This window comes from Ictidomys tridecemlineatus, chromosome 9 (genome assembly GCF_052094955.1).
Source record: "Ictidomys tridecemlineatus isolate mIctTri1 chromosome 9, mIctTri1.hap1, whole genome shotgun sequence".
Lineage (NCBI taxonomy): Eukaryota > Metazoa > Chordata > Mammalia > Rodentia > Sciuridae > Ictidomys > Ictidomys tridecemlineatus.
This window is the reverse complement of record NC_135485.1, coordinates 2,990,691-3,008,115: the sequence shown is the minus strand read 5'-3', so window position 1 is coordinate 3,008,115 and position 17,425 is coordinate 2,990,691. Positions and strand designations below refer to the sequence as shown.

General features: G+C 54.0%; 1 protein-coding gene across 4 annotated transcripts in view; it reads left to right on the top strand.

Annotated features, from left to right (window-relative positions):
- Trmt44 (tRNA methyltransferase 44 homolog) overlaps positions 1-17,425 on the top strand; it is a 43,380-nt gene that overhangs the window by 8,134 nt on the left and 17,821 nt on the right. For 3 of the 4 annotated variants that reach the window (XM_078020935.1, XM_021722139.3, XM_040292733.2), the window contains exons 6-11: positions 447-518; positions 3,912-4,018; positions 5,823-6,006; positions 6,998-7,418; positions 9,306-9,422; positions 13,382-14,822. In XM_078020935.1, coding sequence (XP_077877061.1) covers positions 447-518; positions 3,912-4,018; positions 5,823-6,006; positions 6,998-7,418; positions 9,306-9,422; positions 13,382-13,611 — 1,131 coding nt within the window. In that variant the 3' untranslated portion in view covers positions 13,612-14,822. Of the gene's footprint in view, positions 1-446; positions 519-3,911; positions 4,019-5,822; positions 6,007-6,997; positions 7,419-9,305; positions 9,423-13,381; positions 14,823-17,425 lie in introns of those variants that run through there. The other variant, XM_078020936.1, reaches the window with a different exon arrangement.

Here is a 17,425-nt window from a genome sequence, read left to right as displayed (position 1 = left end):
GGCTTTTGCTAGAGTCTCTTCCTCTTCAGGTTAGGCACAGGGTTCACAGCATCACTTCTGCTGCTGCTTGTCTGGACTCAGAGTCGGCCTGGCTGTTAAAATGGGCTTTTCCAGTACTTTGCGAGAATGAGTTTGTGTAATCGCTGCAAGCAGGTTGCCTGTGGGACCTGGGAGCTGAGACATGGAGACCACTGGGGGGGTGTCAGCACCCTTCTCCTCCCAGGTAGGGCGTAAGCAGCTTGCCTGGGAGAGCTGGAGCTCGGCCGAGGTGCAAACAGCAGAGTGCTGGAAGCACAGCCTTGACCAGGAGCTGCTGGCAGGAGTTTAAGCCTCTCTGCCAGGCACGGTTTCTGCCCTGCGTGCTGCACTACCTGCAGACCTTGCATTTTTGTTGCTGGTTTGTTGTGATGTATAAATGTGATCTTTGGTTTCTAAAACTATTTCAGCATCCAGGCAGAGGGATCGATGTCCGAAGAAGGAAAATCTGGGACTTGTATGGACCCCAAACTCAATTAGAGGTACTGACAGCCCACGTGCTTGACTTCAGGCTCATCCCGGTGGCGCCTGTTGAGTGAGTGTGTGTGGCTCAGCCAGCCCTGCGCACCAGGACCTGAAAGTGGAAAGGAAGGGAGACAAGACACTTGAGATTCCACAGCCCTCTGGTCACGTTGAGGAGTGGAAGCTGAGCTCTGGCCATGAGAGGTGCCTCCTCCTGAGCCTGCTGCGTGTGGCATGCATCTCCTACAGAGTGTTCCCATGCCACCTTGGGGTGATGTGCCTCCTCTTCTTAGGTGCTTGCAAGGCTGTGGACACTCCAGTGCAGTGAGTGTTCAGGACCCTGTGGGGAGGCTGTGTGTGCTTGGCCCCCACCCTCCAGGGGCTTTATGGGCTCAGCTGCCTGCCCTCTGGCAGGCTTCATGGGCATGGCCTCCATTCCCACCATACTATATCTTCTGTTAGGCTCCTGGATTACTAGAAGGCCTTTGTCCATGGAGTCAAAGGCATGGCTATGACAGGTCAGAGTCCCATCTACTGGAGGGCAGAATGTTGATTTGAGAAATGAAAACAGTTTTTTATTGTTCCTTGGAGAGTGGAGAGGAGAATGTGAGCCCCATGTGCTCTCCAGCCGTGTCCCTTCCTTTATCTCCCAACCCCCACATGACCCACATTGCCATTGAAACAGGCAGCAGGTATTATTATTTCTCCCATAAATAGAAAGTAAATCCTGGTGCAGTGGCACACGCCTGTAATCCCAGTGGCTCAGGGCCTGAGGCAGGAGGATCACGAGTTCAAAGCCAGTCCCGGCAACGACAAGGTGCTAAGCAACTCAGTGAGACCCTGTCTCTAAATAAAGTACAAAATAGGGCTGGGGTGTGGCTTAGTGGTCAAATGCTTCAGGGTTAATCCCCAGTCTCCCCTCCCCCCCCAAAAAAAAAGTAAAGGTAAGAAAGTAAAAGTCTTCAGGACACTTAATGTTTTCTGTTGCCTTTTAAAGAGGAGAATAATATTGCCAAAAAGGAGAGAGCACTGGAGGAAGGGAGTTTGCTTCAGCTGCCCTGTGTCCTAAGTGCTTTTATTCTAAATTTATTCTTTGCTTGTTCTAGAGGGATTTGTAATTGCTTATATACGTTCATGTGTTATAGTAAATTAAAAAATACTTGTAAAACCTCAGGCTTGAAGACCTTTGGTCAGCTGGCCATGTGCTGGGGAAGGCTCTGTGGATGTGTGTGTAGATGCTGATTGTTATATACCTAGCAAAACTAGCCCCCTGATTTGGGCTGTGAGGTTGATGATCAAAACAAAAGGAATAAAGTTGAGTGAGCTGAGGTGGTCAGGCCAGTAATCCTAGAGACTAGGAGGTGGATGAGAAGTTCAAGGCCAGCCTCAGCAACTTGGGGCCCTAGCACTTAGCGAGACCCTGTCTCAAAGCAAAAATACACAGGGTTGGGATGTACTCAGTGGTAAAGCACCCCTGGGCTCAATAATAGCAGCAACAACAAAAGAGTAATAGCTGACTTTAAATTCCAGTGTCCTGAGGCCTCCCGTCTTTGGGTAAGAAGTTCAAACAGTCAGGACCTCAGGGAAGGGCTGGCTGGTGTGGGTGCTCTGGAGAATGGGTATGAGGTGGGCTGGGCTCAGCTCAGTGGAGAGCCCTTGCCTAGCTTGTGTGAAGCCCTGGCTTCCGTTCTCAGCACCCCATATAAGTAAATGAATAAAATAAAGGTCCATCAACAACTAAAAAAAATTTTAAAAGAAGAACTGATGTTCAAAAAAAAAGAGTGGGTAGGAGGTTCTCGTCATTCCTCGGAGGCTCCCCAGCAGCCTGCCTCTGGCTCTTTTGGGGAGACCCTGCCTGGAGAGTTCTGGTTCTGATCTGTTTTTCTTTTTGCCCCTTAAGCTTTATCTCTGGTCTGGAGGCGCTGACTGGTGATCCAAGGTGGGGGTAGAAGCCCACTGAGTTCCAGTCACAAGTTTTGTCCTCAGGACTGTGGTTCCACAAGAGTGGCTTTGTTCGCTAATACAAAGTGTTTATAGATTTCCCAGTAAAGTTTTTCCTCCTGATACAGCTGAGTGATTTCCGTGGAGGGCCAGTCTAGAACTTCAAAGGTCAAGTGTGTCAGACCATCTCTTGTCCTTCAAAAACCTCTTTTGCTTTAAAACAAAACTCCTGTTGGTAATGTTTGCACTGTGATGGTTGCAAACTGACTTAATTTTGTGAAGCTATGTATGAAGTAGGAAAGTTGCAGTTTGCTGCATTTCCAATGCCAGTGAAGGCTTTTCATGAAGTAGACCGGAGGGCTTTGTTTTCCACGGCACTGTGGCAGTTATGGCAGTCACAGGTGTACAGGAGGGCTCAATTAATTCAACCCACATGAAGAGCCAGATGGGCAGACTCAAACCTAGATTGGGAGAGAATAAAAGAATCATATCTCCAAAGACTTGTTTCACCTGCTTGTGGGTTGGGCACTTACTGTAGGTCCAGCAGTACCATTTTCATTTTTTCAACATCTGTGTAAATAAAAGCACATGTTAAGGACCAGAAAGACTATAGGATTTCAGCTCTACTCTTGTATACTTCACGTCTGCAAAAGGCCCTGCTCGGGTGGCTTTGTTGTGAGGCGTGCCCTTGAGTGGTGAGTGGTGAGCGGTGAGTGGTCACATACCTTCCCATGTGTTCTGACTGCGGATGACAGTTTTGCCCCTTCCCTGGGCGTCATGCTGCACCTACAGAAGGAAGGCCGTTGTGGTGGCTGCTGGCTCATCTTCCCCCACTGCGGTGTGGAGGTTTGTGGAAATGTTGCCGTCAGTAACTGGTGATGGCCACCACCCTCAGGAGCATGTGAGGCGTTGTCTGGCAGGGGCTGGGTCAGGAGGCTTACTTTCTGTCCAAGGGTTCATGGAAGGCAACTGGAGCAGCAGCACAGAATCGAGGCTATGTGTGTGTGACTTCGCTTGTGCTTTGCTTTTGTGAAGCTGGCTTCCCTCTGTGGGAGGCTCTGGGTGGTGTGGCAATGGTGCCTTGTCCTAGCCTCAGGCCTGGCTGCTCTCCCTGGCCCATCTTCCTTCTTCCTGCTGCCAGAGGGAGACAGTTCCTGTGTCCCATCTCCTGTAGCTATTTCTTGGGTTCATATAAAGCCATCTTCTTAATTATCAGGAGATCAACACTCAGAAAAGGGCTAGTCATGTCCCCAGGGATGACCCTAACAGTTGCCAGTGATTTGTGCCCTTGAGGGCTGGCATGGGCAGGGTCGTCACCTTGCTCCTGGTGACTGAGGTGCAGCGAGGCCAAAAAGGGCATGCCCCATGTGGGCTGTGGTCCTGTGGTGTGTGGCTCCATTGCCTCCGTCCTGCTGCCTTGGTGGCTCCACGTCGACTCGACATTTTCTCCTGTTTTTATGCCGTTCTTTAAGGAAGACATGATCACCCCGAGTGATGAGACCCTTTTCCCTGGTGTTGATTGGCTGATTGGTAACCATTCCGATGAGCTCACACCCTGGATTCCTGTCATAGCAGCCAGGTGAGTCGACACTCTTACTGTGAGATATCTATGTCCAGTGTTGAAAGATGGGTCCTCTTTGAAAGTTGGTGTCAGATAACAAAGGCAGACTCTGTCATTAGGTGACCTTTTGCAGCCACGATGTCTTCCAGGTGGAGCTCTCTGCGTCTGTGAGACATGGGTTGCCCTTAGAGCCTCCGTGAGGTGGGGGGCTGCTCCTGGAGGCTCCGCGACAGGTCTCCTTTGCCCAGGGTTCTTTTGAACTGTCTGAACTTGCAGTTCCAGGGTCAGGTCTGCACCCAGGCTTTATGGTATCTTCCTCTGAGTTTCTTACTCCTAGCTAAGGACTCCAAGTGCTTAATCTCAAAGTATTCTGAATGTTTGGATCACAATGATAAGAATAACTATGGTGGGAAATTATACTTTGCTCAAGTAATTAGATTCACATTGTATTGAAAAGATGCACTGCGCTGCTTTGTTTTTAGATGTTCACTTGGTAAAACACTCGGGGTCACTCCAGGTGAACTGGGCTGCACAAAATAACCACACAAGAGACAGAGATACCTTTTTCTTTGGGTCCTGTGATGGCTCCTCTGACCTTAAGGGTCTGTGGAGAGAGAGAGAGAGAGAGAGAGCACGCGCGCGCGCACACACACACACGCTGAAACCTTTTATTGGGGAGAAGCCATTCAAATGAGGCAAGGGGTCAGGTTTCAGGGGGTTGAGTCTAGCTTCAAGATGTCTGCTGTCAGCAGGTTAACTGACATCTAGGAAGGCCACGCCCAAAGGCAGAGTAAGAGAAGGGGACACACAAAGGGAATTTCCATGGAACATTCTATCCCAAACAGGGCAAGGGGTAGGATTACAAAAGAACAGGTGAGTGTTCTCAACCCCAGGGTGTGCCTACTCAGAAGACTGGCCTTGCTGTCCGAGTGGGGTAAAAGACCAAGTCATGAGTCACTGGCATTACTATGCCAGACTACAGTGATCTTTCAGATCTCCATGGTGCATCAGGACTGGAAGGCATGGTAATGTTACCGCTGTTGACCGGTGACGAGTCCTTGCTTCCCCAATGTTGAAGTATAACACCCGAGAAGCATGCCGAGGAAGGTCAGAGTGGAAAGTAGAAGTTTATTAAAGGACAGCAGAAAAGAAGCATGGTTGTCTCCCCTTTTTATAGCTAAGATCTTCTTGCATTCCTGTCACATTCCTGTCCTTTGTTCTGTCAAGGATGGGGCACAGGTGGGCTAAAGGAGTAATCTGGGCAGGAAGGACTTTTGGGTTAGCATCTCCAGGTTTGTTGAGAGCTGTTTCTCTAACATTTCTTTGGGATGGGGATGGGCCTTGGGGACATTAACATTCCAGGAGTTGTTCTGCTTTTCCCGGAATTCATTCTCAACATGGCCTCCATTTTGGATCTTACTTGATATTAGACCCGATTTACCTAACTACACTGACTACCTGTCTTTAAATCTGGCTTCAGTAACTCAATATGACTCCCCACAACTTGGGAAAGACTAATTCATTCTTTAATATAAAACATGTTGCCGTACTGGGTGAGGTAGCACACACCTGTGATCCCAGCTCAGGAGGCTGAGGCAGGAGGATCACAATTCAAGGCCAGCTTTGGCAACTCAGTGAGACCCTGTCTGAAAATAGAAAGGGTTGGGGGTGTAGGTCAGTGATAGGGCACTCCTGGATTTAATCCTCAGTTCTACCAAAAAAAAAAAAAAACATTTGCCAGGAACAATCTTGGCTGTTCTGCCCCTGTGTGGCCCACACGTGGCTCTCTGCTGAGGCTCGGGTCTCTTGTGGCTGTCTGCAGGTCTTCCTATGCCTGCCGGTTCCTCGTCCTGCCCTGCTGCTTCTTTGACTTCACGGGGAAGTTCTGCCGCAGGCAGAGCAGGAAGACGCAGTACCGGGAGTACTTGGACTTTGTTCGGGAAGTGGGGCTCTCCTGTGGCTTCCACATGGAAGAAGACTGCCTCAGGATTCCATCCACCAAGAGAGTAGGTGTGCTGTGGTCCTGGGGATGTGCTGGTATCCACGTACATGGGCAGCTGGGTCCCTGCAGTCACCCTCAGAGCTGCTTTGCAGATGTCCTTTAGCTGTTGCCCCTGGTGTCTCTGTTTGGGCAAGTCTGACTTTTGAGGTTGGCTTGGTTGATGGAATCGCCTCAAGTTCAGGCCCCTGGTGAGTCAGAGGTCCCACTGTCCTGCTGTTTGCATCTGCGGTCCGGTTACTTGTCAGACCTGGGTGTTCTCAGAGCTGAATGCATGCCAGGTGCGGCCCTGCTCCCAGCAGAGAAGCTGCTGTCCCACCGCAGGTGCAGCTGGGGTAGCAGGGGAGGCTCGGTGTACTGGACTGGCTTCTCACATCCTCTGTGACCTGCCTCTGCTTGGTGCCTGGAGAAGATGTCCATGACCACCACCCTGAGGCCTATCCTTCATTCAGTTTCTCAGGAGGAAGGAAGCTAGGATGTACTGAGCACCTGCACTGCACTGAGCACTCTCCAGGGCCTGTGTGTCCTTGCTGTGGCAGGGTTGACACAGGTGCCTTCTCTCCCTGTCCCCTTGGGAGCTCTGCAGAGTGAATCCCTTGTCTGCTCATGGGGTGGATGTGGTCATCCACTGAGGGTGGGCCCAAGTGACGTGTCTAGAACAGGGTGTGCTTCGAAGCCGCTTTGTTGGCCTTTGCATACCTCTGAAGCTCTGAGTCATGAGATTTTCATGGGCTTTTATTGTTAGTTTTTTTAGGTCGTGTGCATTAATGTTAGTTTTTAAAATAAGGATCTTGGGGCTGGCAACATAGCCCCATGGTAGAGTGCTTGCCTAATATGCATGAGGTTCAGCACCGCCAGAAAAATTTTCAAAAACGGGTTCATCACAGATGACTTAAATTCTTGTGTGGTTTGTATTCCAGAATAAGGGAGTTCCATAGGTAGAGAAGTGCTGGAGTATGTGAGCCTGCCAGAATGCTTACGTTGCTCTTTAAAATCAGGTGTGTCTCATTGGAAAATCCAGAACGTACCCACCCTCTGAAGAAGTTTGGATGGATGAGCAGAGGACTCGGTATATTCGCAGCAGGCAAGGCTGCCCCCGGAGCCTGCCTGGTGGGGAGCCTTCTCCTGCTGCACCCCAGGTGGCTGCCGACGGAGGTGCCCACAGAGCCTTGGGTGCAGAAGCCAAGGGTGTATCTGAGGCCTGCACTGCTGCCCATGGAGCAGGGACCCCGGCTGTGGAGCTCTGGCTGCCTGGATTCCACCCTAGGGAAAAGGCCCAGCCTGTGAGGAACTGCGCTTCCCTCCCTCGAGATTTTATTGATCAAGTGGTTTTGCAAGTGGCAAATTTGTTGTTAGGTGGAAAGAAGTTACACACAGGAAGTTCCCAGGAAGGAGTTCTGAAGACCTGGAATGGAGGAGGTAGGCCATCCACACTGGGGTCTGCCGCACTCCTGCTGGCTCACCAGCGTCAATTGTGGGTCTTTGTAGTTAAATGCACTCCAGAAGCTGGGGCTGCTTACTCCCAACCATAGAAATGATACAGCTAGAAAGCAGGGCACCGAATGCCAGGAAATAGCACTGTTCCCTTGAATGTGCAGCTAGAATTTGGAAATGTTAAGATTTGCTAATTCTTGAAATCCTCAAAAGAATCCATAGTGATCAAAGCAGTTGCATTTGATTGTTTCATTGTCTGAGATTAGTGGCATTTGAGAGAGGCAGGCCAAAATATGATCTGCTATTGTATTATTGATTTATTTTTATTTTATTTTATTTTATTTTATTTTATTTATTTATTTATTCATTCATTCATTCATTCATTCATTCATTCATTCATTCATTCATTCATGCATGCATGCCAGCCAGCCAGGGATTGAACCCAGGGCTTCTTACTGCTGAGCCACAACTCATCCCTTTTTATTTTTTATATTGAGACAGGGTCTTGCTAAGTTCTTTAGGGCATTGTTAAGTTCCCCGGGCCGATCTTGAACTTGGAGTCGTCTGGCCTCAGTCTCCCAAGTTGCTGGGATTACAGGGGTGCAGCACTGCACCCAGCTGCTATTATATTTATAACGATGGTTCTCCTGCTAAAACTTCCTGGGTCTCAATAAGGAGGTGGGCTCCTTCCCTGCAGGGACACTGGCTGACCACCAGGGGGCAGTGTGGGCTGTCTGCTGGGGTTGGTGTTGCAGACCTACTTTTCTGGAGTCTTGGGAAGCTGGAGGACAGCAAGGAACCCTTTCCCTGAACAGCATGGGACTGGTCCTGCTCAGGCGGAGGCAGTGGCTCCTTCCTTGGCCAAGTGCTCTCTCACCTGCTGCCCTCTCCTTTGCATGATGTGGCAAGACCACAAGCTTGTTCTCCAGAAAGTGTTCAACAAGATAGCCTAGTCAGCAGAGCCCTGCAGGGCCCTAGGAGCCACTGTTGGACCAAGGTGGTTCTGGTCAGGTGGCTGATCTGGTAGCATAACTACAGACCAGCCCCCAGGTTACAGGGCCTTGGGTAGTCCACTAAGTAGGCACAGCCAGGGGTGGAGGCGGCAGGCTAGCTGGGCAGAGGAACCTGGATGCTGAGGTGGGTCTAAAAGTGGTGAACAAAGAAAAATCACTCCTCACTCCAGACTTAGGGCCAACTGGTGGTAGGCCCCAGTCCTGCCTGCTGTGGAAACCCTGAGGCCAGGTGCTAGCACCCTAGAATGGTATTTGCAGGTCCAAGCCTAGCTGGAGGCCCTTAGGTCTCTCCTGGGTGCAGGAAGCTGCTTCCCTGGGGATGGAAGTACACCCTGGATCAGTTGGCCCACAGGTGGCTTCCGGCGCCCTTGGTTCTTGCATTTCCTGCCTGCGGTGCTGCTTCTTACCTCACAACCAGCTCTCCAGCTGACCTATCTGGAGCCTGTGCCTCTAAGGCCCGGCTGGTGGCTGTGGCTGGAGCAGCCTAGGAAGGCTTGGACAGCAGGCTTGCCCCTTGCCCTGCCTCCCTGGCTTCAGATGCTGTGGGTACCAGGGAGGAGAGGGACCCAGGCCACCACCAGACTCTGGCAGTATCCTTTGACGCTCAGCCTGCACAGGACAGTGGGATCCTGGTCCTGCACAGTGTTACGCTGTCTGTGCAGCTCGGATGGCAGAGCCACTGCTCCTGTAGTTCCCATTGTTGTGAGGTCTGGGTTCCATTGAACCCAATGTACAGGCCGGCTACTGGAGCTCTGAGGAATTTGAATTTGCAGGAGGGGATTGAACCAGGATCCAGCCGCATCTGCCTGGTTCCCGTTTGTAATGTCTCGTTGTTTGGGGAAACCCCACTTCTCAACAGAGAGCCTGTCCTTGATGGAAGTGGCCAGGGAGCTGGACAGGGAGACGCTGCAAAGGCTGAAGCACGAGTGTGGAGGCCTGCAGACACTGCTCAGGAACAGTCACCAGGTGTTTGAAGGTGAGGGCCAGCCTGGGAGGGAGTACGGGCTGTGGGCTGCCCTTCCTGGGCCCAGCATGTCCCACACAGGTCTCGGCTTTGCTCTCCCCTTCCTTCTTCTTCATCTTGGGGGAATCACATCATCTTGGGGGAAGTGAACACTTTCAGAAGACCCTGGGGAGGGCACAAATTCCTTGTGCCCACCAGATCACTTAGGACCCTCCTTCCTTGTGTGGGACTGTGACCATCTCTCCCTCTTGGGTTCCCTTGTCTCTAGTCCAGCTTGGCCTGCCCTAGCCTAGGCCCTTGTCCATCCAGGATGTACTCACCGACTGCTCTCATTCCACCTGTTGCTTGGGCATAGCAGGTAACCCTTGGGAAGGCCTGCTGGCTGGATCTCATGCCACACTAGAGCATTCCCAGGTGGTGGTTACGTCTGCTTTGTCTTTGGCCACCTGCACACTGGAAGCTTCCAGAGCACACATCCTGTGAGAGCCACAGTGTGCAGGGAGATCAGCCTGGGCCCGACTGGCCCTCAGGGAGTTGGGAGGACAGAGATGAATATTGGGGGCAGAGGGAGCAGTGTGTGCAAGGGCCAGGGGCAGGAGCCTATGGGGCGCAGCTGCTGTGGCCAGAGAAGAACTGGGTCTGTGCCTGGCACACAACGATGGTGCCCGCATGAGGACCCCGTCCCCAGCAGTCACTGCTGTTGCCCTGAGGGTCCTGTGCAGCGCTGCCTTCAGCCCTCACGCAGCCCAGCTCCACCGTTACCGAGGGGGCAGTCATGACCTGTGCGGCGCTGCATGGCTAAGCAGCGGGCGGGAGGAGCTAAGTGATTAGCTTGATGCTGTTTCTGTGTGACGCCCTGATGCCCTCCTGAAGGCTGGGCGGGCTGGGGCCCCCATCTTATTATTCTGTGTGGACCCCAAGACTCAGGACAGTTGGTCAGTAGCAGCTCAGGGTTAGGTGGTGGAGAGGACCTTGCAGGGATACACGGGTGGTGGAGGTGCTGTTTGTACCTGAGCCAGCAGACCCTGGGCCTCCTGAGTGTGGCATGTTGCCAGCTCCTCCACCCTGTCCTCTGTGCATGCATGTATTGAGCCCTGTCCTCCCCTGTTTATGCAGGAACATAGGTGTGCATGCACTGCCCTATGTGCACAGGAGCCTGGGCGTGCACATTACCCGTGGGTGAGAGGGACCGCGCCCACTTGCACACCCACGGCCCTCGGTGGCCTGGCTGCTCGCGTGGCTGACTTCCCATGAGGTGGTGTGCTGTTGGGATGGGGCCACCTACTAATGCCCTGGAGCCCTGAGTTGGGTGGGTATAGGAGAGGGGACCCAGGTCCCTGGGCAGCTCAGCTGGGCAGCTGTGCCTGGAGCTGCTCTTCCTTCCCCAAAGCTTTGACTAATTCAAACCCTCTTGGAGCGGGAGGCCTGCTGTTTGTTTTTCTGCACATTTTCTTTGACTTCCTGATGAGCACCTCTTCTCATTATAAATGTTATAAAGTTGCTTTTCTGTTCAGTTCATGTTGGGGGCAAAATTATTTTTGGAATCACTTCTGAGTAGGCGGTGCCAAATAAACATTCTCTTCCAGTCATGCAAAAAATATGCACTGAAGCTGGGTCTTATCTCTCTTTGAGGTTTTGTTTTGTTTTTCAGACTAACGTGGCCGGTCTGGAGAAGGGCTTGTGAGAGTGGGAAGGGAATGCTCTTTCACGTGACTTGGGTCAGCTAGTGCCAGCACCCCTGTGTGGCGTCGTGCTGGGCTGCAGCATGGCCAACAGTGCTGGAGCCCCGCTGATCATGCATCCGCTCCTGCCCAGGCTGCCAAAGCCTGCATGGAGCATAGGTAGTTGTGCCAGCAGGCAGCCTCTGATGGGCACATGCCATCTGACTGGTGCTGGGGTGCAGCGGCCTCCTCCTCTGACCTGCACTCGGGTGCAGAGAGCCTCCCCCTCTCAAGTTGTGGGCACAGTTCAGAGGGAGGAGGAACTTGCCCAAGGGCTCCTGGCTGGTGGAGCGCCCAGTGCGGGCGCTCCTGGGGCTTGCTTCCTTCTCCGCAGGCTGCTCAGCGCCCTGGGTTGAGGGAGTGCCAGTGTCTGGGCAGGGGAGGAGGCAGCAGTTCCAGGTTGCCTGCAGTCCAGGAACGCCCACGGAGGGAGGAGGAGAGTGGTCAGGGACAGTGTGAGCAGGCTAGCTGGAGCCGATTTTGTTCTGTGATTCTGTTTTAAAATTAGGAACACATTTCTGTAGGAGGAGCACTGTTGGTGGTCTGACTTGGGGCTGGCTGGAGTGTGTGCCTCTGGAGGGCCACCCTTCTGGTCCTCGCATTCGTCTGCCCAGAATGGGAGCTCAGGTATCAGGAGGGGCTGGCAGCAAGCCATGCTCTGCCCTGGCGGTAGACCAGGAGCCATCCTTTGCCCCCTCTGGGGTCTCTCTGTCATTGATGCCCACTGCTGGGCCTTAGGTGCCCTGGCTGGGTCTGTTTTTCCCTGACCTACAGGGTTGTTCCATAATCCAGAGTAGTGGGCCTTAGTTCACAGAGCTGCCCCGGAAGGGACTGCTGTGAGGAGCCTGCCTGTGGGGAGAGTCCAGGATGGCATGGGTGGGGGGCTTCAGGCCGGACCAGAGACTTCTTGGTGTATGGAGTCATATGCCCCATAGGGAGTCTGGCGGATGCTCCTGTCTGCACCAGGGCTCCTCCCAGGCATACTTTAGGGGGTTCCCAGTGACTGTGTTATGCCCTGTGTCTCTCCAGAAGGTGCTACTGTGGGAAGGTCAGTGTCCTAAAGCTGCCCTGGCCCGAGATCAGGTTGCACACAGGGTCACGCAGCCTTAGGGCTTGAGCATCCCTGAAGACAAACCCTCTCAGGCCCATCTATGCAACGAGGCGCCTCTGTTGATCTCATTTCTCTGGTTTCAGAGGAGAATGTCCACCAAGGGTCACTTGAGGGCAGCCAGGTGGGCTGGCCCTGCAGAACATGGGGTGCTGTGGAGGCTGGCTGGGACTGTACATGCTCTTCTTCAGCTTCTGGAAGTGGGCAGCCAGATTGCTCAGTAGGAGCCCTGTTTCTCTCAGCCTTCCTGTCTGGGTGGGTTTATAGTTTCTGGTGAAAACCAGGAAGGGTTTGGTTTCCTTGGCTGCGTTCACATGGAGCTGGTGGCTTCTTAGAATGAAGTGGTCAAGGGGAAGCCCAGGGGGAGCCTAAGCCTGACCTGGGTGGCCTGGTCCTTAGCCCTGCTTGCCCATCAGCTCCAAGCAGGCTCGAGTGGCCTGCAGCTGCCCTTCCTGGTCACACCCAGCCCCCCAGCTCTGAGTCAGTCCTGGCCATCCTGGGTCCCTCTGCTACAGGCCTGGGCCTGCAGGCAGGCATCTGCATCAGTGTGCTCGGGAGGGTCAGCTGCCCTCGTCTCCATGTGTCCAGGCCTGCAGCCCCCATCACCACCGTGGGCATCTGGAAGGGCTCTGGTTGTGGCTCTGTGTGACCCCAGTGTGGGGCAGATGATAGAAGGGCTTGCACACAGCCCCCACCTCAGGCTGCCCAGAGGGGACCCTCCCCTCCTGCCTCACCTGTCTTCTGCTGGTGTGCTGAAGTGTCCTTGAAGGCCAGCCCCCAGCCCAGATGCCTCCAAGTGTTTCCCATCAGGTGTGCAGGCCCATCTGGAACGGGATAGCAGGCAATGCTGTCCCCCTGAGGCTCCCTCTTTCCTCACTGGCTGGTTCTGGATCAGTCCCGGGGCTCGCCGCCACCCTCCGCACCTCTCCTGCTCACCAAGGCCTTCCTGGCCGTCTCCCGCTTGATAACCCACTGTGCATCCAGGTTCCCAACACTGGGGCACTGCTCCTCCCTCCACCAGGGGAGAACCTTGGTGCAGTCTTCTGCACCTCTGACCCCGCACCCTGCACCAGGGGATGTCGACAGACCCACGAGTGAGTGGGTTTGTGGTCGACGTCTCAGCTGTGTCTCCTGCTCCTCAGTGCTGAACGGGCGAGTCCACCTTCGTGACTGGAGACGGGAGCTGCAGAGGGAGAAACCACCTGAAGCCAAGCGGAGTATGTCCTCTGAGGCCTTCAAGACTCGTATCTGTTGGTTCTTCACCCATCATCCCGATGGCTGCATGCTGCCTTCTGCCTGCTGCCCATTTGCCCACGGGCCTGGGGAGCTGAGGCCACCCCAGGCCTCTAAGAAAAAAAGACAGGCCCCCTAATGGTCCCTGCACTGTGCCAGCGGCCTCTCCCGACTCCCTGTAGACGTCATGGTGGTCAAGCATCTCACACAGAGACCAGAGGAGCAGAGGACTCGGGACGCCCCAGCCGAGACTGGGTTTATTTTCAACACAGCCACTTCCAAATGCACCCAGCCTTGTGACGTCAGACAATTCAGATTCTCAGCAGGTCTCCTCAAGGGGCCAGCTGGGGCATCCACTCAGATCGTTCTTGGGCAACTGCTGACCAGCAGGAGCTGCCACACCAGCCTCTTCCCCAGGGGCGGCTGGCACTCTGCAGGCACACTGCTGGTTTCTGGTTTCTGCGTTGAAAGGCCTCAGGCCTCTGTGGTGTGAATTCCCAGAGCCGAGCAGCGGGCACAGCTCTCACCTGGCTGCACCAGGTGGCCGCGAGATCAGAAGGGGTTCCTGTGCAAGGCTCAGAATGTATCTGTGCCTTCCTGTCCTCCATGGGCCCTCCACAGGAGTGTTGACAGTTGTTCTGATTGCTTCCACGTAAACAGTCCCTATGTGTTTACCTTTACAATTATTTCCACAATTTGCCTAAAAGATCTCATCACACACTGGTCTAATTACTTTACCACAGTGTGTCCTGGGGACTTGCAGTGAGGATGTGTTGCTCATGGTCTCCAGTAGCGATGTGGCTCTGGGTGAGGGTGCTCTGGGCTCTATTCTTTTTCTTTTTTTTTTTTTTTTAAGAGAGAGAGAATTTTAATATTTATTTTTTAGTTTTCAGCGGACACAACATCTTTGTTTGTGGTGCTGAGGATCGAACCCGGGCTGCACGCGTGCCGGGCGAGCACACTACTGCTTGAGCCACATCCCCAGCCCTGGGCTCTATTCTTGAGTAAGAGAACTCACAGGGAAGGTGGCTGTGGGCACTGCAGCACTCCTGGAGGCCCTGGGTCTCAGTCCTGTGTGGCAGGTGTCGCCCGCCCCACAGCCCCTGCTACCTGAAGCCCATGGCTCGGCAGTGCTGGGAGGAAGCTGGTGGCTTGCAGTACACCCGTCTGTGCCAGGCATGGCTTAGGCCTGGGCAGGTGAGGTGCCCGTGACCTGGTGCCATGGGAGCAATCCAAAGTCCAGAGCCGTGTCAAGGGGCTGGGGCTCAGCAGTAGAGCACTTCCTCTCACTGTGAGGCACTGGGTTTGATCCTCAACACTGTGTTAAATAAAGATTGTGTCCACCTACAACTACAAAATATTTTTTTTTAAAGTTTCAAAAAATACTGTGACCAGAGTCATACAGCTGCTAGGGCTGGGGTCATTGTGTTGGGGCTCCTTCCTGGGAGGCACTGGCCAGAGGGCATGCTGTGTGACTGGTGGACTGTTTGCCTCTCGCTCTGCCTGGGCACTGCGCTGGGTCCCCTCTGTGGCAGGTGGAGCACATTTTTAGAGTGAATCTGGTTGATAAAGTGACACAGTTTGATGCCAGTATAGCCCGATGATATTTAGTTGATGTATGATGGGGACCCTTGAGTTACACTGTTTGGACATCTCTCCCCTGTGGCCAGGGTCAAGGGCAGGCCGCAGCAGCTTCAGCTGTCCTGCAACCTTGCTCTCATGCCACCCTGGCCCTGCAGTGGCAGGTCCCCTATACCAGTGATGGCCAGACCATCTGACTGCCAGGAAGAGCTATGATGAAAGGTAGGACAGGGACCTGAGGCCCAGCTGCCCTGTGCAGGAGCTCTGTTGTGCGGTTCTGAGTAGAGCTGGGCAGTCAGCCAGGGAAGTGGAGGGCCCTGAAGGGAAGGCAGTCGCCAGAGAGTGGGCGGCCTATATAGGGCACAGGGCAGGCCTCCAGGGCTCCCCCGGGACAGAACGCAGGAGCCAGTTAATTTGTACTCCTTGGGTAGTTAGGAGGCCATGATTCTTTATCAAAAGAGGCCTGAAGGTGCCTTCCCTGTTGTTCTGATTGATGGGGGGGCGGGGTCACCCCTCTGGGCTTTTCTGTCCTTCCCAGTTGGGGCTGCCACAGGAGGCGGTAGCTTTGCCCTTGTGCAGGGCAGAGGTGGCGAGGGTGCCACTGTCCAGGGGGATGCTTGGGGCCAGGAGAAGGGGTTGCACCTCATTTGGAGCTAAAAGCACCCTTGGTGTGTACATTGGAACAGTGTTTATTAAGCACCTGCACAGGCTGCGCCCCATGTTGGAGTGGCTGCTCCCTGTATTGGGGTGTGGCTGTGCACGCCGAGCCCCAGACAAGGCTGGACCAGGGAGAGAGAGGCAGGTGTCGGGCTGTGGGAGCTGCTGAGCCCTGATGGCCATACTCCAGTTAGGGGTTGGACCCCCATCCTGGGGAGTGTCTCGGGCCTAGGGACCCTGGCCCTGTCTAGTTTCTGGCACAGGGACGACCCGCCCAGGTATGAAGTCAACACACATTGGACACAGTTCAAGTGCCCGGTAACCTGTGTGCTCACTGGCACCTGCGGATTTTTTTCTGCCCTCATACTCTGGTCAGTATTTTGGTCTTCAGAAATCTTCACGGTAGAGAGTAGGGTTAATTCTTGAATAACTCCTCTTTCAGGAGTTTGTTTCAATTTGTGGAACTCTCAGTATAGTTTTTGTTATTGAGGTTTTGAATTTTTGTTTTGTTATGGGTTGAGCCGGGGACAGTACTGCTGAGCCCCCTCTTGAGCCCTTGTTGTTATTTTGTTTTGGGACAGGCAAGTTGCCCAGGCTGGCTTTGAACTTTTGCTCCTCCCACGTCAGCGGGTGGGGCGTTCCTTCACAAGACTAAAACAGCCAGGGGGGTGGGCACTCTTACTGAATTGTTCTCAGAAGTGAAGATTCTCTGCCAGGTTAAAGGCCACTGTCCCTACAGCTGAGGCAGGCAGGTGGGGCATGGAGGGGCCTTGTTCTTTCAGAGTTGTTTCAGACCCCAGTAGAGCCACACTCCTCCTTGGGACCTGGGGGCCTACACCAGGCTCAGTGTGTCCGAGGGTGAGAAGAGGGGGCTCCTGGTTTCCAGGAGCTCAGTGCCAAGGATCCAGGGGCACGCAGGCATCATCACCCAGGTGCCCACGGAGGGTGCAGGCCGGGAGGGTTGGTGAGGAGAGAAGGAACCAGGATGTGCGCTGGGAAACACCACCAGCCCAGGCCGACCTGTTCACAGGGCCTCAGCACTGAGCAGGCTGCTGCAGCCTCGTCTCCGCCTAGGGGACGATAACCCAGGCCTGTGGCACAGATTCTAGAAGGCTGACTGCTTCTGCCCCTGCAGACCCTGGTGTGTAGAAGTGAGACCACATCTCGTGCACAGTCTCAAAGCCCCCAGCCCTGGCTCCTGCTCCCAGCCATTCCACGGTGCCCGTTCTCCTGCACCCTGCAGGCTTGTTCTTTGTGGGACCTTGCCCACCCCTCATCGAGCAGGAGGGGAGCTCCCGGGCTCTGGCTGGGTGACTGTGGGCCTTGGGGTGCAGCCCTGAGAGTATGTCTAGACTGATGCTGAAGTGTGTTGGGCCTGTCCCCATGCCTGCCACTCCAGGCTCTGAGCCTGCCCAGGGCTAGACTGGGGCCGTGCCGAGTGAGGAGTGTATCCACACAGTATTGAGGGGTACGCAGAGATTAGGGTGGGGTACCTACACTCCTGTGGCTGTGGGCAGCACTTGGGCCCTGAGGGCTGAGGCCAGGCGGATGCTCACCGCCAGCCTCTCCAGAGGCCAGCTCAGAACACAGCAGCAAGACCGGAGCTGGTCTGTGTCACACGATCACAGAAGTGATGTTTTTCGGTGACGCTCCTCCACCTTTGCTGGAGTCCATGGAGGTAAGCTGCAGGCCCTACCCACACTCAGGAGGCTGTT